Source organism: Triticum aestivum, chromosome 6D (assembly GCF_018294505.1).
Source record: "Triticum aestivum cultivar Chinese Spring chromosome 6D, IWGSC CS RefSeq v2.1, whole genome shotgun sequence".
In the NCBI taxonomy this organism is placed as follows: Eukaryota; Viridiplantae; Streptophyta; class Magnoliopsida; order Poales; family Poaceae; genus Triticum; species Triticum aestivum.
In genome coordinates this window covers 221,130,239-221,156,691 of record NC_057811.1, presented here as the reverse complement: position 1 = coordinate 221,156,691, position 26,453 = coordinate 221,130,239, and the positions used below count along the sequence as shown (strand labels likewise).

The 26,453-nt window shown below is 46.3% G+C and overlaps 1 protein-coding gene across 3 annotated transcripts in view; it reads right to left on the bottom strand.

Moving 5' to 3' along the window:
* Positions 1 to 1,264: 1,264 nt before the first annotated feature.
* Positions 1,265 to 26,453, bottom strand: part of LOC123144505 (serine/threonine-protein kinase EDR1) — a 51,493-nt gene continuing 26,304 nt past the window's right edge. The window contains exons 8-17 of one of the 3 annotated variants that reach the window (XM_044563684.1): positions 18,542 to 18,630; positions 18,207 to 18,288; positions 11,555 to 11,651; positions 11,086 to 11,386; positions 10,786 to 10,909; positions 10,688 to 10,707; positions 10,357 to 10,513; positions 9,963 to 10,251; positions 9,810 to 9,882; positions 1,265 to 1,284 (exon numbers count right to left, since the gene is read on the bottom strand). In XM_044563684.1, coding sequence (XP_044419619.1) covers positions 1,280 to 1,284; positions 9,810 to 9,882; positions 9,963 to 10,251; positions 10,357 to 10,513; positions 10,688 to 10,707; positions 10,786 to 10,909; positions 11,086 to 11,386; positions 11,555 to 11,651; positions 18,207 to 18,288; positions 18,542 to 18,630 — 1,237 coding nt within the window. In that variant the 3' untranslated portion in view covers positions 1,265 to 1,279. Of the gene's footprint in view, positions 1,285 to 1,357; positions 1,654 to 9,809; positions 9,883 to 9,962; positions 10,252 to 10,356; positions 10,514 to 10,687; positions 10,708 to 10,785; positions 10,910 to 11,085; positions 11,387 to 11,554; positions 11,652 to 18,206; positions 18,294 to 18,541; positions 18,631 to 26,453 lie in introns of those variants that run through there. The other 2 variants (XM_044563682.1, XM_044563683.1) reach the window with 2 other exon arrangements.

Here is a 26,453-nt window from a genome sequence, read left to right as displayed (position 1 = left end):
TGTGTCTGATTAAAATTACCAATGTTGCTACCAAATACTTAAGTACATGGCAACTCTAATAGAGTTTTAACTATCTAATTTTTCATAAGACTGGATCAGGTGCAATGTTAAACGACTGTAAATTAGTTGGTAAACACAACTACATTATGCTATTTTTTATATTTGCAATGCTTTAATGACTCTATTAGCAGGTTGGATATTACTATACCCGGCAACGGTGCTGCTGGGTGTGGCAAGCCGCACTTCCTACCTAGTGAACTTATGATGCATGGACAGAGGCAGCGTATCTAGGTATGGTCAACCTGAGTGGGTGTTATGTGACTAACGATTTTGTTTGTGGATTTTATCACTGAATTGATCTCCAACATACAATTGATAGGGTAAGTGACGTGGAGGTGTTCCTCACAACGACGAGGTCTTTTGGGGTCCGGCTGCCGGCCCTGGAAGCAGAGCGCCTCATGGAGGATGCCACTGTGCCGACGTCGGCCCTGGGGCCCTGACCACTCTCAGTGATTACCTTCCAGTCGCGCAAAATTTGATTGACTGCAATTTTTCCCTAGGTGTTATCTTTTCAGTTTTGATGTGGACCAAGATTTAACCAAACTTAGATTACTGATGTATTACACTCATTACATCATGTGTTCGGTTTAACTGTATCAAATCAATATTCCTGAGATCTTTTATAGAAGTCTCAACTTTACATGTATTTGTTGTTTTCTTTTTATTTGATTATTATGGAAACATTAGTGGTATAAGAATAACAATTTTGTTATTCTAAATTCTGAAAAATATGGTCCTGTAGTAATGAGATCTCCTTGCCATTGTTAATTTGAATCTAGCTTGGAGCGTTCTAATCTGACATATGTATAATTAAATCTTGATATCCTCCATCGGTTCATTCTTTTCATATTCAGTCAGATTTCAAATTTTCAATAGCTGCCTTTTTCTGTTGCAGATTAAGCATGAAGAACCCATTCTCGCAAAGAATACTGTGTACTCTGGGTTGTCTGGTAATAATCCATTGTAATGGATCTTTGTGCACATATTGTACTATTGTGCAATGGAATGGCGCAACATGTAATGGTTTTTCACTAACAAAAATTCAAGGCAATATGATCTTCAAATTTCTTCAATTAATTTAGAAGTAAGGCATAGTTGTCAGCAAGCATTTCAATTGTCACGTGATATTTCAATTCACTTTGCAACAATTGAGAAGCATAAGTCCCGCTGCAACACGCGGGGTATCATCTAGTTCTCCCAGCTCCCCACCCAGATAAATCTAAACTGTAACAATACATAATAGCTATGTCAAACTTATATTAGACAAATGGTACATCCCATAAGCATTTCCATCACATGAACAAAGAAATACACAACTATAATGGAAATTGCTTAATCCAAGACAATGGTGTAATATTCAGGATGCTATGAGAAGTTCTTATTATTATACTTAAGTTCGATAATTTACATCTCAAAGATGTCAAAATGGTGAAAAGGGGGAAAAGAAATGATGTATAAACCAAACCAATGTGTTGCCTCTAGCCGCTATACATACTAGCGCTAAAATAGCTCAACATAAGGTGTACTCGCAATCAAGCAAACGGGTCAGGATCTCCTGGCAGCTTGGTCGCTTCTCCGGTTCTGTCCAGCAATCTACCGAACAAAATTGCAACATGTTTCACACGGTCAACATCAAGTTCTTGACCGGAGCTTAGGTATCACTGAATTTTGTATGTATGCATATATTTCAAAAGTAAGCAGATTTGGCAAATAGATGTATGCAGGTTGCCAACACATACCATTTGTATAATAGCACAGCAACTATTTTGTGTAACTAGGATTCCACCGTGGGACAAGTATAATTATATCTACAATCCTACGTAGTGCACCAATATGGACCAATAACAGCCACTGGAATTTCAATCAGGCGGTTCACAGTTGGGAGCAACTGGAACAGTTGGATCCTATGTATTGTCAGGCTCTAACTAACTGACGAACACAAACACATGGAATTTCAGAGGAATTCTTGCTTGATTTCAGAGGAAACTCGCTAGGGTTCTTACAAGAAGAGGAAAGTAGGCCAACCACTCCAGTGGCGGCTAGGGTTACAACCCAGTTTACATTCGATGCCTCTCCCGATAGGATCTGAGGTCTTTATAAAGAGGAAAAGTTTACTGAAGGTAAAAGCAGCCTGACAACGACATGAACAGGTACAGTAAGTGCCATAGCCGATGGATGGAGATCGGACGATGCTCAGATGACGGCTTAAGTAACTGTGTACCACTTCGGACTACACTCCAGCCACGCGATGAGGATATGACGGTCTACGGCTGTTGTCGGACGATGAACAGGTACAGGAGATTCAGAGAGCAAAGGGCCTGACAATACCCCCATGTGAAGATCAGATTTGTCCTCAAGGCTGGAAATCTGGGAAGATTTTCTGGATAAATGCAGAATCCTCCCAGCTAGCTTCTTCTACAGGTAAATTGAGCCATTTCACCAACCATCTGACCACAGGAATAGAGATATCACCTTGAGGTCGAGGAATTAATTTTCTGTCTAGGATAGCTTCAGGTTGGAGTTGTATCTGCCCTCGTTCAGTCACCAATGGCAGGTGGGGGGTGGGAATGACATGTGTACCAATGTGTTGCTTGAGCTGACTCGCATGGAATGTGTTATGAAGCTTGCACCCTTCAGGCAGAACTGATAAGCATGATTACCCACTCTTTTGAGAATTCTGAAAGGCTACTTGGGAGTGTAGTTTCAAATGTCTATGGATACTGAGAGAGGTATGTCTGTATGGTTGGATCTTGAGATACACCATATCACCTTCCTGGAAGATCCTTTCTTTTCTCTTTCATTCTTTCTTGTGCTTTCTGCAAATTTTGCTTGATCACTTGGTGAGCTAGGTCCTTGTTGAGCAGCAAGTCAGGTGAGTCCTCACACAGAAAATCAGGCAGACTGGATTCAGCAACCATGGGGGGTGGGAAACCATATAGAGCCTGAAAAGGAGTCATTTTCAGAGAGGTGTGGAAAGTGGTGTTGTACCACAATTCAGCTAGTGCCAGCCAGGAGTGCCACTTAGTAGGCTGTTGGAAAGCCATGCACCGAGGTAATTTTCCAAGCATTGGTTAACCCTTTCTGTCTGCCCATCAGACTAGGGGTGGTATGAAGTACTCATGTGAAGCTTGATGCCCAGTGTTTTGAAAAGTTTCTGCCATGGGTTACTGGTGAAAATTGTCCCTGTCAGTTACAATAACACTGGGGAGGCCATGGAGTTTGAATATGTGGTCTCAAAACTGTCTGGCGCCGAGTAAATTGCAGAAAACAACTAGTTTGAAGGTTAGGTTTGCGAAAAACACTACAATACAGTTTTTTTGCAGAAAACACCATGTCTTCAGTAATCTTTTTGCAAATAACACTGATCGGCGGATTTGTCTCCACCGAGCATGCTTATGACAGTTAGGGCCCTTTTTTGCCTATATGCGTGCCAGATCACTTCTATTCTGAATTTACAACTAGCCCTTAGTTTTGACACAGAAACCCCTGAATCAAAAAGAAGACATGCAATTAGCCCACTCCCTTCAATCCCCATCTCTCCTGCCAGATCCTCCGCCCGGCGCCGACACACAGGAGGCCGGGCAGCCGCTCCCTCGCCTGAGACACCGCATCTTCCTCTCTCCTTCTCCATCCTCAGTGGCCGCGGAGCGCAGCCTCCTCTCTCCATCTTCCTCCTCGGAGCGCGGCGGCGGCGGGCAGAGCAGGGCGGCCGCCGACACACAGGAGGCCGGGCAGCCGCTCCCTCGCCTGAGACACCGCATCTTCCTCTCTCCTTCTCCATCCTCGGTGGCCGCGGAGCGCAGCCTCCTCTCTCCATCTTCCTCCTCGGAGCGCGGCGGCGGCGGGCGCTGGCGAAGCAGGGCGGCAGCGGCGCGGCTGGCAGAGCAGCGGCGAGCGCGGACGGAGCAGGGCGGCGGTGGCGCGGCTGGCATTGCTGCGGGCACGGCCGGGCAGAGGCGGGAGCGCTGCAGGGCAGGGAGGTGAGCACGGCGGCGCTGGCGCATGGTGGTGACCGGCGCCATCGAGGCCGAGGAAGGCGGCGGCCGGCATGCAGTTCACCGGCTTTGTCTTCTTCCTGGCAACCTTCGCCCGGAGGAGGGAGGTGGCGGCGCTGGGAGGAGGGTTGAGAGAGAGAGAGAGAGAGAGAGAGAGAGAAGAGGGCAGACGAGGTCGAGGGTTGGAGCTCCGGCGGGCTGCTATGTGCGACGGCACGTGGGATGGGGGGCTTCTCTCCTCTGGCGGCTGACTGTGATGGCATGACAGGGCAAGGGCCTGGGCAGCACAGGGGGAAAAACTTGCGCGTGTTTTCGCTTTTTTACCCGTCTAGCGCTGTCTTTGGTAAAATGTTATGCCATGTTAGCAAAAAATGGGACCCATCTGTCATAATCTCACTTTACATAGCAAGATCCACCGATCAGTGGTTTTTGCAAAAAGATTACACAAGACGTGGTGTTTTCTGCAAAAAAAATGTAACGTAGTGTTTTCTGCAAACCTAGCCTTCAAAGTGGTGGTTTCCTGCAATTTACTCGTTTGGCAACAGATTGAACAGTGATAGGGTGCTTCATAGAGAGGAAATGGGCATATTTAGTGAACCTGTCAACAACCACCAGTATAAGGTTTTTGTTTTCAAACATTGACAGACCTTCCACAAAGTCCATGCTTATGTGGCACCAGGCAAAGTCAGGAATTGGCAAGGGCTGTAAAAGGCCAGAATATGGGGTATTTTCAGATTTATTGAGCTGGCAAACAGGGCATGCTTTAACATATGCAATCACATCTTATTGCAGGCCAGACCAGTGACATAGCAAGTGTATTCTCTGGTAAGTTGCTCTTTCTCCAGAGTGTCCTCCAAGTTCAAACTTATGGAATGTCTAGATTAAATCCTGTCTGAGGGAAGTGTTGTTGCCAATCACAATTTCGTTCTTAAATCTGAGGATGCCATGTTGGAATGTGTAATTAGGATGAGCTTGGGGATCAAGTGCCAGCTCAGTAATGATGGCCTTGTACTTGCGGTCCATGGAATAAGATTTGACAACTTCAGTGATCCACAAGGGAACAACAGAACTAGCAGCTAAAGAGCTCAAGCAGTGTCTCACTCTAGAGAGTGCATCAGCTGCTCTGTTTTCTCTTCCCTTACTCAATTGTGTAGTTGTAGCCCAGGAGTTTGACCAGTAACTTGTGTTGGATGCCTTGTGTAAGTTTCTGCTCATGGATTTATTTGAGAGACTGTTGATCTGTTCTGATGATCAGGGAAGAGCTGGCAAAATAATGTTTCCATTCTTTTAAAGCTTCCATAATTGCCATAGTTTCCTTGTCATAAATGCTCATGGTCTGGGCTTTAGGGCCAAGAGATTTGCTCATATAAGCAATGGGCCTTCCTTCCTGCATGAGGACAGCACCAAAACCATAGCCACTAGCATCTGCTTCCAAGATGAAAGGCTTGGAAAAGTTAGGGAGGGCCAAGACAGGGGCATCTGTGAGTCTAAGTTTAAGGTCCTGGAATGCTTGTTCTTGAGTGGTAGACCAGTGAAAGTTGCCCTTTTTTAGAGCATCAAAGAGAGGCCTGCCCACAACTCCATAACCCTGTATAAACCTCCTGTAGTAGCCTGCAAGCCCTAAAAGTCCCCTGAGTTCAGTGATGTTGGTAGGAGCAGGCCAGTTAGTGACGGCCTCAATCTTAGCAGGGTCTGTTGCTACACCTTCAGCAGTGATGATGTGGCCCAGGTATTCCACACTAGTTTGTCCAAAAGTGCACTTGGCTAAGTTACAGAGAGCTGGTTTTCTCTCAGCACTCTGAATACTTCTCTGAGGTGCTCTTTATGCTCTTCCAAAGTTTCACTCAATATCATCAAAGAACACAACCACAAATTTTCTGTGATACTTGGCAAATAAATAGTTCATGAGGGATTGGAAAGTGGCAGGTGCATTTGTCAACTCAAAGGGCGTGACAATATACTCATAGTGGCCCATGTGAGTGGAGAAAGCTGTTTTCTCAATGTCCTCAGGCTTCATTCTAAATTGGTGATACCCACTCTTGAGATCTATTTTGGAAAAATATTTTGCCCCATGCAGTTCATCTAGGAGATCTTCAATGACAGGAATAGGATATTTATTCTTGATTGTCATAGCATTCAGCTTCCTGTAGTCATTGCAAAGTCTTCAAGTCCCATCCTTCTTTTTGACTAATATAGCAGGAGATGAATAAGGACTGGAACTGTGTTGGATGATGTGTCTCAGCATCATGTTGTTGATAATTTCTTCCAGGGCATCTTTTGGTGGTGTGGAAGTCTGTAAGCTCTTTGGTTGATGATTTTAGCATATGGGGTCAGGGGAATGGCATGATCGCAGAATCTAGCAGGAGGTAGTGTTGTTGGCTCTTGAAATAAGTCCACATTTTCATTCAATATGTCCTGTATGGCAGGAGGGCAGCTGGTAGGTAGTTCTTTGCTTTTTTCCAGGACAGAGGAAACCAGCAGGAGTAGTCCACAATCAGGTTGATCTACTAGTCTTGTGAAATTGAGAACTTCAGGTACTGGTGCAGCAGTTGGTTTGTTTCATCATGGAATAAAACCTGAGCTCCATTAGTATCAGTGATCTTCATTGTCATGAGAATGAAGTTCATCTCTACAGGACTGTATTTCTTGAGCCAATCAGTGCCAAGTATAATGTCATAGCCTTTTAGTTGCATAATCCTAAAATCACTAGTGAAATCATTTCCCTGGATGGAGTAGGAGCAGGACTTGCACATAAATTGTGTCCACAAAGTTCCACCATTTGCAACTTGTACTTTCAATCTCTTAGTTGCTACAGTAGGGACAGATATTTTGTCAGCAAGAGCAGGAGACATGAAAGTGGATGTACTTCCACTGTCAATGAAGGCTGTTGCACTGGCAGATGATCCTATCTGCAGATTCACAATGAAGGTATTGCTAGTAGCAGCAATTCCCATAAGAGCATGCATGGATATTTTCAGTTGTTCTTCTCCTTGCAAGGCTTGGAATTCAGCCAGATCTTCATCACTTTCAATGATGTAAACAATCTCAGGTGGTTCCTCAGTTTGTGCTTGTAGTGCTTGGATCTGATTTTTCTGGCTGAGTTTACAAACTTGTCTATGTCCAGGTACCCAGGGTTCTTTGCACCTGAAGCAAATTCCCTTCTGTCTTGCTTGTTGGATGAGGGCCTGGTTGGATGGCAAGTTTAGTTGTGGAACTGTGGATGTCTTGGTTAAATCAAAGTTCACTTGTCTTCTGACAGAGAAGGGGGTAAAGACAGGCTTCTTTACAGTAGATGCTTGTTCAAGTCTTCTTGCCATCCACATGGCATCTTGCAAATCTTTTGGTTTGTTGCACTGCAAGTGGGCTTGGATATAATCAGATAAGCCAGCTATGAAACTATTTGTGTAGTAATCATCTGGAAGGCTGAGGTTATCTCTTCTCATTAGGTTCAAGGACCTCTCAAACTGTTCGATGTACTGTCCCACAGTTCCAGTTTGGGACACGCCATGAAATTGTCACAAATTGAACTTTCTGCAAATCTATCTCCTATGTACCTGCAGTCTGTGCCAGGGCAGGGTAGAAGCATGAAAACCAGTGCCTCTCCACCATTGAACTGCAGTGCCCTGGAGGTATGACACAGCAAGTTCAGTCCACTGTTCCAGGGGTGTTCGAGAAGTGTCAAAGTACTGCTCCAAAGTCTGAATCCAATGTTCAGTGTCCTCTCCAGAGAACTCAGGGATATGTAATTTTGCAGGTTTGACACTGACAAACCCTCTCCTAGTATCATGTGGGCTTCTGCTTCTGTTCCTTGCTTGTTTGTGACCCTGTTCTCCACCATCTTCATCAGTTAAGTACAGAGGAGTGTCTGGTTTGTAAGGTTGCACAGTATTGTGCTGTTGTTGCTGTCCATAATTGGGGTGCCTGTATGGGTGTCTGGCAGCCAGCTCGGCTGGATTTTCCTTGGTGGTGGGATCAGGCACAACAGTGGTCACCAGGCCATGGACTTTAGGTGCTGCTTGGTTGATGCTGCCTTGTCCAGGTGAAATCCCCGCATCTTTGTGGACTGGTAGGTTTTCAGGAGTGCCCGGAGGGCCTTCAGTCAGTAGGCGTTTGCCCAGATTCGGTTGGTTTGAGAAGAAACCATCCAAACTCGACTAAACTTTGGAAAAACTGCTTTGAAAACAGCAAATTTTTGATTGACCGAGTGGCTGAACTCGATGAATTCTTGGCGATCTGCAGCTCGCTGTTGTTGGAGTGTTTGCACATCTAACTGGAGGGACTTGAGCTCGAGGAGATCCGTGTCCGCGGAGTTAAGAGTTGAGAGCCATGATTCCGTCAGGGTTTATGAAAGCAGGAAGCTTTCACACCAAACAGAATAAAGAACACAAACAGGGAGGGCGAGGGAGGAATTCTTGCTTGATTTCAGAGGAAACTCGCTAGGGTTCTTACAAGAAGAGGAAAGTAGGCCAACCACTCCAGTGGCGGCTAGGGTTACAACCCAGTTTACATTCGATGCCTCTCCCGATGGGATCTGAGGTCTTTATAAAGAGGAAAAGTTCACTGAAGGTAAAAGCAGCCCGACAGCGACATGAACAGGTACAGTAAGTGCGCGTGCTACAGTGATTTGATCATAGCCGGCAGATGGAGATCGGATGATGCTCAGACGACGGCTTAAGTGACTCTGCGTACCGCTTTGTGACTACACTCCAGCCACGCGATGAGGATCTGAAGGTCTACGGCTGTTGTCGGACAATGAACAGGTACATGAGATTCAGAGAGCATAGGAGGGCCTGACATGCATCTGAAATACAGGGATTCGCAAGTGACATACACAATATATCTTAAGGCTATGGATGAACCTGGAACCCATCAACAGAGAATCTGCCGCCTGCAGCCTGTAGCTTTCTCCAAATGCTGCTCCTCTCTTGATCTTCGCACGTATCATGTAGTAGTTTCAAGAATGAGTACTAGATCTTTGTTTGTATATGCTTTTATTTCTCCATGTCAATATTTTTTGCTTTTAGAAGATTACCAATTTTAAGTTGTATTGTACCCTTCATACGGAACCTTGGCGCAGTGGTAAAGCTGCTGCCTTGTGACCATGAGGTGACCATGAGGTCACGGGTTCAAGTCCTGGAAACAGCCTCTTGCAGAAATGTAGGGAAAGGCTGCGTACAATAGACCCAAAGTGGTCGGACCCTTCATACCTATTTATTGTACCCTTCATACACTGGGCTGCGTACAATAGACCCAAAGGGAGCGTACAATAGACCCAAAGGGAGCTACATGCACTGGGCTGCCATTTATTGTACCCTTCATACCTATTTAACGTGCTTCTGCACATACTAATTACCAGTATATTCTAGAGCTGGAAGTATGGGACGAGCCCTATGAGGTTTAATCTGTCTCTTCTATAGCTTTTAAGGAAATGGCTTTTGTCCATTTATAAAGAAGAATTGCTGTAGCCAAATGTTGGTCGACTACAAGTGTAAAATCCGGTGTTGTAACCTTCCTGAAGGCACCGCCTTGGAGCCCATGGTTCATCGTATGCGGCTTCATCTCTTCGCGGTTGAAGCCCCTGGTTGCTCTTGTAGTGCTAGGGGTAGTGTTGTTGCGCTCAGCACCTATGTATCCTGCCTTGGGTGTGTGCGTGTGTTGTGCTGGCGTGCGTTTGTACCGGGTTGTTGTTGATCGTTGCTTTATATATAATAAAGCAGGGCGAAAGCCTTTTTTCGTAAATAAACTTAAATATACCTGCTATCAAGCTACCCAGAGGTCCATCTGGTATTTCCAATCTTGCCCCTTCGTTCGCAACAGAGTAAACAACCTAAAATTACACAACACTTTGTGTGAGTTGATTTACATCTGGTGACGAGGTGCAAGGGATGTACAAAGTATGTTGGTTACCTGAACTGGCGGCTTTCCTGCCCAGGGCCTACTCAGAGTGCAAAGCTCCCACATGATAACTCCGAGGCTAAAGATATCACACTTTTCTGTAAATGGTTCGTTACGAATAAGCTCAGGAGCCATCCACTCTGGAGTGCCTGCAGATGAGTTGTCACTCATTGCAGAATTCGACAATAACCGAGAGAGCCCAAAATCACATAACTTGACTGTCCAGTGCTTGTTAACAAGGCAATTCGCACTCTTTAGATCACGATGAACTATCTTCAAACGGTGCATACACATAAGACCCCTTGTACAAACAAATAATCAGATGAAGATTTTACACAACTAAAAGGAGATGTACCAGGTACTCCAGAAAACCAAATGCTAGCGATAAACAAGTGTATCTGCTCACCTACAGATATCACGGAGCATTTTTAGCCTCCTTCGCCAACTGATCTTACTTTTCTGGCCACTTGTGTGAATCAAATAGTACAAGGAACCCATTTCCATATATTCAGTGACTAGGGATAAGTGAGGAGGCTTCATACATGCACCAAGGAACAATATGACTGCAGTCCAGCACAACATAATCATTGTCAGAAGACCTTGAATTACATCAGGTCTTGCATGAATAGAAAATAACACTTTCAAACAGTCAGACCGGTAAGATCAGCACAGAAAATGAAACCAAAACTGCAAACAAACAAATTGAAACTGCTATAAAGTGATTGTACAGGAAATACCATTGGGATGTCGGAGACGGCTGAAAATAAGAAAAAGGAAATAATAAGTGAACAGAACTGCTAGAATAACAGAAATTGCAGCAAAGCTATATGAAAACCTAAGTATGGAGATCTCATTGCAGAAATCTTCCATATTCTCCATTGTTAAATCTTGCTCCAGAAATACTTTTATAGCTACATCTGTTCCATTCCAGATGCCACGGAAAACTTCCCCAAAAAAACCTAAAAGGATAAACATGAGCATTAGCTTTAAATAATAGAAACGTCTCTAGAGAAATTCAGTTTCAAGAACATCTATTACATTCAAAACATCCCGTTTGTCTAGCAAGTTCATAAAAGTTACTCGAATATAGCCCGATTTCTAGAATATAGCCCGATGGATGAGACATAGTACTTGCCTATTCCAACACGAGTGCCAACAGCAATCTCTGAGAACCCAATATGCCATTCTTCAAAAGGCAATAATGGCTTGTTCAGAAATGGTGAAGATTGCAATGCTTTATTCCAAGTGGACATCAGATCTTCTGCTGTAAGGAAGTCAGCTGGCTCTCTAAGATTAGAACCATGGTTACCTAACCGCTGCGGTGATGAAGGTAATGACAATGCCTTCTGAGTAATAATGTGCCTTCTTGAACCCTCCTGAACATTTGGTTCTCTTACTGACACCTCATCATTGTTGAGGTCACCTACTGCTTCCTCCTATATATAACAAGGAACCAATTGCAATTGTCAACCACCAAACTTAGTAATTTAGAGCCGCTCCGACAAACTATCAAGTGTATTACAGAGTGAAAAGAAGCAGATTGTGCTGAGATCACTGAAATTTTAGTAAAAGATATGTCAACAATTAAAAGAACAAAAGCATACTTTTCTCTGTGAATCATTTGAATGTCCTGGACTACCATCATTATGTGCCCTTGAATGGCGATTTTTCCTCATGCTTTCACTCATTTCTTTAACTGCCCTGAAGACAAGCAAAACAATATACTATGTCAACCCAGAGATCAAAATTCTGAAAAGATGAAGTTGCGTAGAAATCCTTCAATTTGCAAGAGTGCAAATAAGTTCAGGAACTTCAAAACTACACAGCACAAGCAAACCCTACTAAAAAGTTGGCTAACAAAGGTTTGGTGTGGTCATATTAGCAAAGTAATACACTAGACATAGCGTGAACAAAGGAAGCATAGGCGTGCCTAAAATTTGGCAATCATCCATTGAGAACCAAATTGTTGCTCATGGTCAAAAGACGGTATTGTGGATTTGGGCACGAACCAAATATATCAACCTAAAACTAAACTTGTATCAGTCATTCAAATAGGTCCGACTGTTGCTTTGCATGCCTGACTAAGAATCTACACACCAACCATGTCATTCTCCTCCTTTTTTTCCCTCTTCCTCTCTTAACTGGTCTTCTCTGCCTTAGATGTTTTTATTACTTGCATACACTTTTCATGTATTATCCCGCTGTGTAAGCATCACCCAAGGGCTGATAAAGCTGACAAAGGTGACCCACATCTTGAAGACCGTAGAGAAACCCACAGCCTCAGAATAAAACTGAGGCAAGACACCAGCACAGAGGACAGCCACAGACCATGCATCGTCATCAAACCACTAAGTATAGTATCGTCAGCTCATCATGATAAGAGTAGAGCCACATTTTGAAGGCCGTAGAGAAACCCACAACATCAGAATAAAACTGAGGCAAGACACCACCAGAGGACAGCCACAGACCGTGCATCATCACCAAACCACTAAGTATAGTGTAGGCGTCAGCTCATCATGATAAGAGTAGAGCCACCTGGTAGTCAGACACCTTCTACTCATAGGCAGCAACAGTAGCATCATCAGCAACATTGGAAGCCTCACAGCTGCTGGATCAGCACCCGGGACAAGAACCGGTGGTGAAGACTCCACATAGGCAACATGGCACAGCCGACAAGAGATCTTGCTACAGAGGACGCCCCAAAGACAAACACCACAAATGTGAATACACCTGTCGGTGACAAAGTCGGTGTAACACCGTCAAACATCACCAGGGAGCCAGTGTCAGTCCTGACATATTGGGCGCCTGGGGCAAAGACAATAAGGCGGGCCTTTTTTACAAGAACTCTTAGTATATTTTCCATTTGTATGGTTGTCGTGAACTTTAAAAAGCATAATATAACAAACAAAAATTAATAATAGGTAAACCCGGTCTCAGAGTTTTGACAATCTCTCTCCTCCTTCAAAGTAAGAGCCATAATTTTTAAAATATAGACTCAAGCAGCGGACGGGGACGAGGAGCACTCGGGTCTGCACCCCTCTCAAATCTGCACGTCCATTATTGTCTCGGGATGAATACAGTTAATGCAGTTTACTTTTGCCTCCAACCAATACGAGAAGTATACAACGTAGTAAGAACAATGAATCACATTTATTTCGGCCCCACAACTCTGTCATGTCCCATGCGAGGAAGCTCAGGCTGAGATGTGTTGGAGTAAAAGTTCGTGACCATCAAGTGGGAACAGGTCAAGGGACGTCGACCACGCGCAAAGCTCAGGTCAAGGACGCAGGCCACAAGCATGAAGCCCACGACCTCGATGCAGTACCGCTGGCTGCAGGCACGGTTGCTGAGGCGGAGCACGTCCATGCCGAGCTCGACGTCGATGGGGACAACCGGGACGCGGACGACGTACACGCATCTGGTGGCTGCAGGAATGAAGACCATGGTGCCGGCGACCTGGGAAGACGCGGTGCCATGCCGAGCTTGACGGCGACCATTGGATGTAGTACCGCTGGCAACAGGAACGAAGGCCATGGTGCCGGCGACCGGGGAAGACGCGGTGTCGCTGGCCGCTGTCACGCAGGACGCGACAAGCTAGAACGGCGATTGCATTTCTCGCTGGTCGCGGGACGCAAGACTTGGTGTCAGCGGCTAGGGCGGACGTCGTGTCATTGGCCGTGTCCGCACGGGACGCGGCAAGCTCGGACGGCTACCTCGTTCGTCCCCAACGTTGCTCCCCGTCGGCGACATAGTCTTCCTTGTTCCTCCTAGCTTTTTTTCCACGTCGCCGAAGGAGAAGACCAGGAATGAAAAGAAGAAACAGAAAAGTGGAGAGAAGAACATGAGCAGTGTCAGTTGATGGTAGAGGAGAATGGGCGACCAGGGGAAGATGGCTTTGTGAAGAGAAGGAGCGGCGTGGGTGCATTGATTAGGTTTTTGGGCGCTGGTGGTTGAGGTCTGTGCTCACTGACAACGTCAGTCCGAAAAGGATATCGAATACAAGCCTATATTATGTGACATACATGGTTCATAATCTCCTAATACAGACTGTCTAATATAATGGTATGAATCCCGAGGCAAATGAATGGGGCAGATTCCGGTGGGTGTGGTGCCGTGTGCTCCAATGCAATTTCACTCAAGTAGCAAGCTATTATCTCTTATTCATATCACAATATTGTGGATATTGCGGTTATTCCTCGATGCTATTACATTTATTTTCCCAATATCTCTTATTTCTCATTTTGACCAAACATGCATCAAAGAAAAAAGGTGAATTACACACAAGACACGAACTACTATTGGAGAAGTAAATATGTCGTATGTCGGCCCATGTTCCAGTCTGGCCCATAAGGCCCAAGCCCATTCACTAACCTAGAAGAGGAGACGTTGTCTCGTCATGGGCGCCGCTTCACACTAGATCGAGCAGCCGCCAGGTGCTTTCCTCTCTCAACTAAATGGTATCGGAGAGCGAGGTTGAGGGAGGAAGGCGACGGCGGTAGAGTCGCCGGCGAGGCGGCGAGGTCCGGTGGGGAAAACGGCAGCGAGCTGCGTGGTGGAGACAAGCGGCTGCCTGCGAGCTGCGCACGCGCACGAGGCGGAGGTGCTGCTGCTGGGTGAGCGAGTGGGACCGGGAGAGGCGGCTGAGCTGAGGAAGAGGGGCGGTGAAGTTGGCTGCTGGTGCCTCAGTTGCTGATTCTGCTGCTGCTGAGCTTGGTGCTGCTGCGCAGGTAGGAGAAGAGGTGGTGCTGGAGGCGGAGAGGAGCTGCGCGTGGAGGTGGTTGCTGCTACGTGTGTGCAGATTGAAGAACAGATTGGGACCAGACTGTCCGGCGAGTTGGACCAGACTATCCGGTGGTCTGCTCGTCGATCTGGAAGGCACTCTCGTACGACCAGACTGTCTGGTAGGGGCTGTGGTTCTGGAGGCGGCAAGGTGCTGCTGCTGTGTCTGCTGCTACTGAGAGTTGCTGCTGTTTTGCTTCTGGTGCTGCTGATTGGAGAAAGGGGAGGCGATCATGGAGGCTGAACTTACTTCTGCTGTAGAGAAACTTGAGCAGCTCATGACTGCGAAAGCTGCCGAGGAGTTACCTCCTGCAAGTGGCGCCATTGTTGTGCCCCACGTGGATCAAGTGTTCAAGCTTGAGCTCATGCCCAATGATGTCAAGTTGAATAGCGTGGGGGCGGGCCTTGTTGATCTTGAAGACAAAGGGACTGACGGGATATGTTCTTGGAACGGTGGAAGAACCGGCTGACAAGGAGAGCTCAGAATGGAAGAAATGGAGCGTCACTGACTCCCTAATACTGCCCTGGATGTTGAACTCCCTGATTCCAGCCATTGCACTGTCTGTTGAGGCATTGCCAAATGCTTTTGCTGTGTGGAACATGTTGTCCATGAGGTATTCCGGTAAGGGAAACCGATGCTCATGTCTCAAATTGAAGACAAGATCCATGATGTTCATCAAGGTGATAGACTGGTGTATGTGAATGAGCTGCAGCACCTTTGGGCAGATCTGGATCAGTGTGATCCACTTGAGCCTCCACATGCAAAGTCCATGGAGATTGCCAGGAAGTGGGTCGAGCACAGGCGTGTGATGCAGTTTCTAAAAGGCCTAGATCAAACTTTTGAGAGTAGGCATGCTGCGCTGCTACATCAGCCGACGCTTGTGTCCCATGATGAGGCCATTGTTGTGATGTCCCAAGAACAGGTACGCCTACAGTCGAGAAGAAGAGATGGAAATGAATCTGCTTACAGAGTGGCTAATTAGCAAGGTTTCGGGGAGTGCTATAATTGTGGTCAAACAGGGCATATCAGTCGTTTCTGCACTGGACCCAGAAGAGATAGAGGCCGAGGGTACAGTGGTGGCAGCAGCAGCCAAGGTGGTCGATATGAGAGTGGATATGAGAGTGGTGGTTCCTGGAAGGCCCCTCACCAGAAATCCAACGCCTACCGGACGACCGAGCCTCCGGACGACCAACGCTCACCGGACATCCGACGCCGACCCAACAGAGCCAAACCGTCGAAAGTCCGACGCCCTCCGGACGTTCGGATCCGCGCGAGCCACCGGACGTCCGATACCTGACTGTGCGCAGCCACTCAGGTTTACACCATGTATCCCCCTCTCTCTCCCTAGACTATATATACCCCTTCACTTGGACGAACTAGGGTCAGCAAAGGATTAGCTCAGATTTGAGATAGAGCTTTGCTCATCCACTACCCTCTCCCATGGAGATCAAGGCCTCCATGTAAGAAGATCCCCTAGTGGATTCAAGACCCCTTCTAGGGAAGATCCTCTTGGATATCAAGCCCTCAATTCCTCTAAGGATTGGGATGAACTAGTTCCTCTTTACCTTCTTGTGTTGGATTTGGACCTTTGTATCCCTCGTGTGTATGTGGATTTAGCACATGAATGATTCGATCTTTGTCAACTGAGTGTTCATCTTGTGTTCTTCTCTTGATTTGATCCTTTCCTCACCTCCAAGTGTGAAAAGATCATGAACTAGGGTTTTTTCCTACATCAGCAGGTGTTGTGGGAGATTCTCAAACGGCGGCGGCGACTACAACCAAACGGAGTAGGGCAGCGGCGTAGTGAGACCTTGCTGGCTTACGGTGTATCCATCAATGGCAGGATGGGAGAGATGTATACCATAGTATATAGTTTGATGGCTCGAAGGCGGAGTTGCGACCTGGGGACTTGAGGAAACCAGTGGAGCGACGTACAATGCGGTGGATTGCCTGGTAAATCAACGTGAACTTTGCACACTGTTTGGGATAAACATTCATCGATTGTGGTTGCGATCCAACAACTGGCCCAGCTTGACCCCACATCATTCCTGGCCCTCGATCTGGGTCGATCGATCCCAACCCCGGCTCAGGGAATGGACCTTCGACCCCCAAACTAGGCTACTATGGGGAAAACTAGAGTGATAGGTGTTTCAAGAAAAGTCAGGAAGGAAATATCATCCACGGAGGCCAAAGGAGAGGATCGACATAGATAAAGGATGGGACTCATCGAAAGTCACATCCCGAGAAATCTGCATCCGACAGCCAATAGAATCCCAACACCGGGAGCCCTTGTGCTCATCACTGTAACCTAAGATGACAAAGTCAACAGTCAGTTTGTTGCATTCACGAGGTGCCAAAAGGAAATAGCAAACGCAACCGAACAACCGAAGTGCAAAGTAGTCAGTAGAACGACCAACAAAGACACTCAAGGGAAGTGCCACCCTGCAAACCGGAGGAAGTCTGAATTCGGACGATAGGTTGATGTGGAAGCAACCTCACCCCAAAAGTGAAGGGAAGAGAAGTGACAATTATCCACATGAGTCGTCTCAAGAAGGTGATGATGCTTGCGCTAAGCAACACCATTGTAGGTGTGAGCACCGGGACAAGAGAACTAAGCAAAAGTGCCCTGCTCAGTAAGGAAGTAACACAACAAACGAGATATACTCACCAGCTGAATCGACACGAGAACACAACTAGGGGCATAGATCCAGGAGAGAACTGCGCACTAGATGACCCTAGAGAAGCCAATCCACAAGGAGGTGATGTATTCTCTCTAATATTTGGCCGCTTAACATGCATGATGGGTTGTGCAGTAGGTTTTGGTGAGCAAGGCAATGATGGTCCAACAACGGTTTATGGTGGCAACCCGGGACTTCCATGTAAGCTTCCAACTGCAACAGTCAATTGAGCCATGGACGGTCGCCTTGTAGCACGAACAAGGCGTGAAAATCCCGGACTCCGTTCAGCACCAAATGAGAGGTCGTCAGAAAGATTTGTGCGGCTACTATCTGCCACAGTACGAACTGCGAAAGGTCCGACTACGAAATGCCTCCGAAAACTATTGAGAGAAAATACGTAACCAACACCAAGATAATTACTTGAAATATAAAGTGGTTACATGTCTAGTTGGAACTAAAAGACGCTAGGAGAGTAATTCATGAAAATTCAAACCACACAGCTTCACTGCGCGCACAAGGTAGGAAAGAGTAATGGCAGGAATGGAGCATAAGGTAGAATGTGTACTATACACGACATGGCCATCGATAAAGTGAACCCGAGTAATCATATACCTAGTTTGTTTCCTTTTTTCATATTTTATTTTTGTCCAAAAATGAAAAAAAATCTAATACTGCCTATTTAGAAGTTAACCAAGTATTTTAGTCAAGTTGATCATTTGAGGAAAATATAAATATCAAGGTCATCACTAAACTTCGCGCAAATCTTCTTATTTAGCGAGTGAAGTCCTTTTTACAAACCTCGCAAAGTCATCACCAATTTCAGGGGATGTACTCATACTTTTTGGACGTCCTCTCCGCGCACTTGACGTTGATGCACCATCTGACCTAACATCAAGTAAGACACAATTAATTAGGCCAAAAAGAAGATAATACTGCAGCATTAGCAACAATGTTAACTGCAATATTGTTAATCACTAATAGCTTGTAAATATGAGCTGGCTTCCAAAGTTAAGTACAGATTAACAAAGCATAGAAGTGCAGATTAGTTTTCCTTTAAATCATGGCAATGAGCTATTTAACAATCTTCTTATTTGTTGATTAAGTCCTAACAAATTAATAAAATAGAAACTTACTGAGGTACCTTGATACAGCTACACCATCTCCGTACTGTCTATCACCCAAGTTTGAGCGCCCATGTGCTCTGGACAATGGATGGTCTGGACTACAGGAACAAATAAATACATTTTAATCTAAATCCATTCTGAATCTTTAAAGCAGTTACAGATTCTATTATATAGCAGAGAAGAATCGATATAAATAATATAGGACGGGAAGATAAAGCAAGCAGGAAACAAAACCCTCAAAGAGATATAAATATGGGACAATTAACTCAAATTAAGAATCGTCTGCCTCTGACATATTAGTTGCTTAAAAATCAGCCTTTGTTGTGGTCAGCTTTTAGATGAAAAGCAGCAATCTGGAAATGGCAGGGCAGTATGATGCGGTTGGGGCCATCCGGAGCTCACCATCAGAGTGAGAGGATAATGGTGCTGAGTTAGTTACATGTAGCGTTAACTCAGTTTCACGCCATGATATGCCATGCCGTGTCATGTTATTGCTTTATCCTGAGGGTCAGACTACACCAAGTCTCAAAGTGGAGGGATCAATATGTTGGACGACGTCATCCTCCTCCATGTCTGCAGCTCTACCAGCTCGATCGATTCCTGCGCCTAGTTCGTCATCGCGCACGAAGCCCATGCCTACACCTAGATAGGCGTGTTGTACACACCTTATCATGTCGTTGCTCCACGGCTAGTATATGTAGCGTCATGTACAGTGTATGTAATCATCATGTGAGTAATACAACATTCTTCTTGGTAATCAGAGCGAGAAGCTTTCCCTCTCTTTCGCCATGGCTGACACCACCACGGCCCTCAGCCCTAGCTCCTCGTCCACCTCTGTTGCTACCGATCCTTCAGGATCTCAAGCAGCCGGCCTCAACGACACCGTGATCTCCCCACCCGGCTCCCCTTCCGCGGTGCACGGGCCCTCGCCATAGTACCGTCGATCACCTAGGTACCCTCCGCCAATTCCCTCTCAACCCTACCCGCCATAGCTACCACCCTCTCGATACACTTCAAGATCACCGGCTACGTCACGTTCTATGTCAACCTCGCCGCCCGCAACTACCCTTAGTCATCTGCAAGTCTGGCGTCCAAGAACACGTGGAGGTGGAGTCCAATCCCCTAAAGAAACGCACAATGGCGCAACAAAGTAACACCCCCAAAATGAATTTGGGGTGTTACTAGAAGCATATGCATTCTCATAATCTTTTGCTTGCACATTTAGATTTAAGGAAGGAATATTTAAATTGATTTCCAAAATAAAAACAAAAAAGAGTCGAGGATGACATGACTTCCTCAAATTATAGGGAATGATTTAGATATACCTCATATGCATATTTGGAGTTCTAGTATAATTATAGGAATTATAAAACCCTACACACTATTTTTTAAGGAATTTATAAAGCCTATAATGGGTTTACAAAAATAAAAATGCATTTATTAAATATATTGACTGGAATATTTACCTTAGTCCAAAATATCTAGTTTATTTTTTGTGAATTTTCTGGATTTTATGGATAAGCTTTGATATTTTATATAAGAATCAAAACCTAATCCTATTTTAGAAAACAATAAATAGAAAAAGAAAACCATAAGACTATCAGGCCGAAACCAGCCCACAATACCGCACAGAGCAGCAACACAACAGGCCCACCTAGCACCAGCTTAGTCTCTCCCTCTCCCAACGGCAGTTGGGTCCCACCTGCCAGATCCATTCCAACCTCCTGATGGCCAGGCTTCCGACCAACCGACTGCGCAACGGCCAATACCGCCTCTCACCTCTCCCTAGGACCACAAATGACATGAGAAGCACCCAAAAGCTCCGCCACAATCACTCTGTTAAGCTTCATGCACTACCCAACGCAATCAAAAGTCTGAACTGATGGAAAGGGCTAATGGAATCCACATATACTGTAACACCCCCTCTCACGTGTGACGGGGAAGACAAGTCAACACGTGCAACCGGAAGAGAGCGACGGCGCGCGAAACTCACGTATGACTCAAGAGGCCTCTACGTGCACACAAAGGGGGGCAGCAGCAATTTTTTAGATAAACTGCGAAAGCCAGGACTTGAACTCAAGACCTTAGGCCCTGATACCATGTTAAGCTTCATGTACTAGCGGGCCCAGCTACGGTTAGCATCAGAGCGCCGGCTGGAAGAGCCATGGAAGCCCAAAGGCTCGATGCAGGATTGGAGCCAGCGATGTTGACCAGACGGAAGCATCCAGACGACGGGCGCTTCGATCGCGAGCGATGAGCATTGACTTGGAGAGGAGAAGCACGGGTATGGAGCAGCTGGCGACGGGAGTAGCAGCCGGCGGCGGGAGATAAGGCAGCGACGACCAACGGCCGTGCATGATTGGATCGGGAGGGTGAGTTGTGGCGCCCGAAAAAAGTAACCTAAGCTCTAATACCATGTTAAGCTTCATGCACTAGCCAACGCAACCAAAAGTCCGAACTGATGGAAAGGGCTAGTGCAATCCACATATACTGTAACACACTTATCTACTCAGTGCACTTTAATGAACCCCTAACAGCCCTTAATAACGAAGACTGAAACCGCCAGCACCCATCCCTCAACCACCTCGCCAGCGCCACCTTCCCCTTGCTATAAAAAGCGCAGTCTGAGCACCCCTACACTGCATTTCCTCTCCTCGTTGAAGCACTGCACATTGTCGAGCACAATTGCTCTATGGAGCCCCATTTTCTCCTCGGCTTCCAACAAAGGCCATGCCACCTATAAGGTGAGACAAGCCCCGATTTCTCCCTCTTTCTTCTTCTTTTGTCCTTGTGAATCTCGCTGACACCTCTGCTGACTTGAGCTCTACGCCAGAGCACGAAGACATGATGTCCTGTATGCATGCCCACTGCCTGACAACTGTAACCAGCGATCTCCAACGCCAGAGGACAAGCTTGACGCCATCACAACCAGGAATGAGATCGCCTTGACGCCACCAAGCCCATCTGCTATTCCTTCAACCTCCCCGACGACTAAAAACAATAAAAACAACCACTTCCAAGCGCCACCATCTTCTTCCTCAATGTCGGCGGCCTTTTAGCCCAGTCCAGTGAGCCTTTGATCCCCTTTTCTATCAATAGTTGGATCCATAGTAGGCGCATACGATTAGATCACTTATATCGGCAAAGAGGTATGCGCTATCATTGATCATTGGACCAACGTCCTTGGTTAATCCATTAAACTTCCCGAAGCAGTACGTGGTGGCAGTCGTTGATCTCTGATAAGACGGATATGTTTTTTGATCATCACAACGAAACGGTACCGGCCTATCAGAATCCGCCATGTGTGAATGTCCTACTATTTTCTAAAACCATTTCTTTTAGCCAGAAAATCATCTAATCTTCAAAAAAAATGAAATATATTTCTGGAATACTTAGTAATTGCAGATTCCAAAACTACACTTAATTCACCCTTTTGACCATATAAAAAATATTCAAATGTGCATCTAGGCATATTTGTCATATCTTGAGTTCCACAAATCCAAATTGATGCAGAGCATCCCATGGACATCACCATGAACCCATCGTCAACCCCACAAGCTCCAATTGGACCGATGACAAGAGCTCGGACACGTGCTATTGAAACTTAGGTGACTTAACTCCTCTATGAGCTTCCTATGCATCTGGATGAGACATTGCTACTACCTCAAAGTGGAACTCTACATGATTAGGTATGTCGACGACAACAACGGAGCGAGGTAGGAATGCCAAGCCCATGATAAGGAGAGAGAAGGCGTAGCCCAAAGTCCCTGTTAAGGAGTATATTAGTATTGGTCTAGGAGTCCTTATTAGTCTATGTTTAGTTTCCTTGCACCTCAAGTCATGTGTAATATATATATGCCCCTTGGGCCTTCAATAAAGATAAGTTGCTTTCCTAACATGGTATTAGAGCTTAGGTTATTTTTTTCGGGCGCCACAACTCGCCCTCCCGATCCAATCTTACGGCGTCGTTGCTTTCCTTGCCGGCCGTTGTTGCCTTCCTCTTTGCGACCGGCGCTACTCCAGTCACTAATGTCCACCACTATGCCCGCTGGCCGCTGCCCCGATCGATATCCTCTGCCACTTTGCCTTGCTAGATCTCTTTGTCTGTTGTCAATGCCTAGACCAGATCGGCCCGCCCGTTTCCTTCTCCGCTCGGGCCAACGCTGGGCTGCCACATCCGCATCACGGACGCTGCCGCCTCTAGTATATGTCCAGCCATCCGGTCAAACCTGTGTTCACTAGATTGATTCGGCTCTTCATGCAGCTACAACGCATGGTTGCATGCTGCTACTAGCTGCTTGCTGTTGCTACGTGATGCTGCTTCCTGCTGCTATGTGATGCTCCTGTCACCTGCCGTTCCATAGTCTACTATGCGCTTTCTAGCTATTTTCTTTTTTGTTTTCCGCTGCGTCCATCAAATCCGTTGATATTTTGTGTTTCTCATGCCATGCGAGTCCACAATAGCTTTGTCTGTCAGCCTTTTTCTGGTCATTGTCCTCCGTATAGGATTTCTGTGGCCTCTCCTTGCATTGTTGATCTAAGCCCATTCTCTTGTCGTCGAGCTTCTTTCGCCGTCGGTTTTCATGGGCCATGATTCTTAAGCAATGCTTCATTCTCTTGATGTGCCATCTTCTTTTGACAACCCATCTTCTCTTTAATACTTCTCTTGTATCTTCTATCGATGCGGTGTCTTCCTCTGATGTGCCATCTCTTTGTTATCCCCTTTGGCGACTCGACAGGTTTTGAAGACTCTTCATGCTATGACGACCCTCTCAAGATGCGGATTTGGATTATCATTTTTTTCTTCTTCTAGTATTACACTTCTTCAAATGCAATGCTATTGCATACGCTTTGCATTTGAGGGGGGGGTGTTAAGGAGTATTAGTATTGGTCTAGGAGTCCTTATTAGTCTATGTTTAGTTTCCTTGCACCTCAAGTCATGTGTAATATATATATGCCCCTTGGGCCTTCAATAAAGATAAGTTTCTTTCCTAACAGTCCCCAGCTGGTGGCACGCCCTCTGTACAACCCGGAGATCCAGCCCAAAGGATCGCGGAGCTCAAGGCCACTGATGGCACGCTCTCTGGATACCCATGAGAACCAGGCCTTCGGACCCCCGGAAATTCGAGCTCGGGATGGTTTGCTCTATGGACATCCAGCATTTCCACCACCTCCCCCCCCCCACCCCACCCCACCCCACCCCCTCCTGGTCTTCAGCTGTGCAAATGACGGGAAATGTCCCTTATACCCTCACTTATCCCCTCATCTTAGAAAACGTAAGAGACTTTACTCAATCTATCTCCTCTTGGTAGGATCAAGTCCTCTTGATTGGGGAAGAATCCTATGAATTTCAAGACGTCCACTTCCTAGAAGTTGAAGAAGAACTATCTCTCAAGATCCCCATCTTTCCTAGAGATTTGGGGTAGAACTACCCTTGTTTACCTTTATTTCCTTTGTTGTTCTTGGATCTAAGATGCACCTTTTAGATTGACTTGGAATTTGAGGAGCAAGTGGTGCGGATCTTGTCCTGCGAGTGATTTTCCTCTTGTGTTCCGTTTATTTTGCCTTGATCCTTGGGTTACTTCTCAAATCCAGTTCCAATTCGTGAAGATCGAGCCACCCTAGCGGCTTGCCACATATAATTTGGTATCATGAGCAAGGTTGCTATGAATTAGATCCCCTCCATCTCCATTTTCAAGCCTCGATTTGAATTTTGCTTACCTATTTGGAAAATCTCCACAAAAATAGCCATGTGCAATTTTGAGCGATTTAATACATGGATCCAGTGTTGTGCAAGTGGATCTACCACAATTTGCGTTACATCCCGAATTTTTTTCTTTTACACGTCGGTTACAAGTTCAAAACTTGTCGCCTCTGGATGTCAGGTACCCCAACCCCCAGACATTCGACCAAGCATGGAAATCCAGAATAGCACCGAAAACCCGATGTAGCGCCCCGGATGTAACTTTCCATATTTGTAACTCCAACTCTTGCCATTTTCGGCTATGCGATATGATATTTCCTTCGTGATTGGGCTTTTGTCTTTCGTTTTTGCATTTTGTTCATGTCATGCATTTCATGTCATGTCATCATGTGCATCTCATTTGCATTCGTGTTCGTCTCATGCATCCGGTCATTTTCCCTGTTGTCCGTTCGCGATCCGACACTCCCACATGCACCCATTGCACCCCTCAAATCTCGTTTCGTGAGTGGGGAAAAAACGTTCTCGAAATGGGCCGAGATTTGTCGAGTGGCCTTGGTATATCACCAGTAGGCCGCCTATCAAATTTCGCTCCATTATCAAATTTCGCTCCATTTGGAGGTCGTTTGATGCCCCAACGGTTAACCGGGTAACCGCAAAAGCCTCTCTCTCTTGTTGCAGCCCAACACCCCTCCAAACAGCCCACTAGCCCATCTAAACCCCCTCCATGCTCTCCGTCGTTGGATCACGATCGTGTGGGCGAAACCTGCACCTCATTTGAACTCTCCTAGCTCCCCCTGCCTATAAATATGTGCATCTCCCCAAAAATTTCACAGATGAAACCCTAGCCACCTTCCCTCTCCGCGCCGGACGTGTCCGCCGCCGCCGGACACGCCCGCGCCGCCCCCCGCAGCGAATCGCCGCACGCCACTGGCGCATCTCCGCCGCCAGCCGCTGAAGCCCGCCGGGCCCGCGGGAGGCACTCCCGGCCCGCGCGCCGCCGCCCGCTCCCTCCTCCGGCCGCCGCCTGCCTCCTTCGCCGCGCCGCCGCCGACCCTCGCAGGCGTCGACCTCGCCACCCACGCCGCCGCACGATGCCGGACACCGCGCCGCGCGCCGCCTCCTCCTCCCTCTTCTCCGGCCGGTCCCGGATCCAGTGCCACGCACGTCTCCAGCGACCTCCCCGCACTCCGGCCGTCGCCACCTCTTCCTCTCCGGCAAGATCCCGGCGAACCTTGTGGAACGCGCCGAAACCCTAGATCTGCAAAGGTTGACCCCGAATTCCACTAAGTCCCTGGCATCTCTAACTTTTTATGCACTTGTTCATCATGCCATATCTCCATGCCTGTGACTCTGATTTGTGCATATGATATGTCAAAATGTTCGTCTCGTGATGCTCTTCATGTTAGTGTCATTTGCATGCATGTTACTGTCCATATTGATGCCATTATCCTCGTTGCAAAAGTGCTATATGATATTAACTGCTGGCATTTATCAGAACTTGCTGATTTGTTATTTTCGTTGCATTTTGTGTGTGCATCCCATGAGCATGATGCCTATATGTTTTTGGAGCATCTCGATGCCATCTTTACAGAGGTGCAAGCCTTGTATTTTTATGAGCTCTGTGGTGACTAGCACAAGCATGCAAAGTAGGCTCCATGATGTTGCTGATTTCAGACAATTAGTATTTTGCTAAGTCCTTTTCCTGTTACATTTTGATGCTATGTAAACTTGTTGCTACCAGTAGATCCATGCACATTTTGAGGTAGTTCAGTAAGAGTGTTTTGAAGATATGGTTATGCTCTATCAATTCATGCCTCTGGTTGCAAATATGGAGTACTCTAGCTTGTCATTTCCATGCTCCACTTTTGCTAAATATTGTTCCTGGCAGATTGTTAACATGAGATTCAGTTTTGCCATGTGTTTTGCTAGTGATCCATGTACCCTATGAACTTGCTCTTGCCATTCTTAGCTTCATAAATATGTCTACTTACTGTTGGTTACCTTGTGATGCCATGAAATGCTTTATGGTGAGTGGCATGAGCTTGTAAAGTTGCTATCATGAATCTGTTTCTACCATGCTCTGTTTTTCTTCTAAGTCTGAAACTGATCATATCACTTGCCATGTTTGCATGGGTGCTACCATATTTTCTATGCATCTTTGGTTAAAGTTCAGTAAGGGAGTTTTGTTATATGCCTCTAGTATTAACATGCCATGCC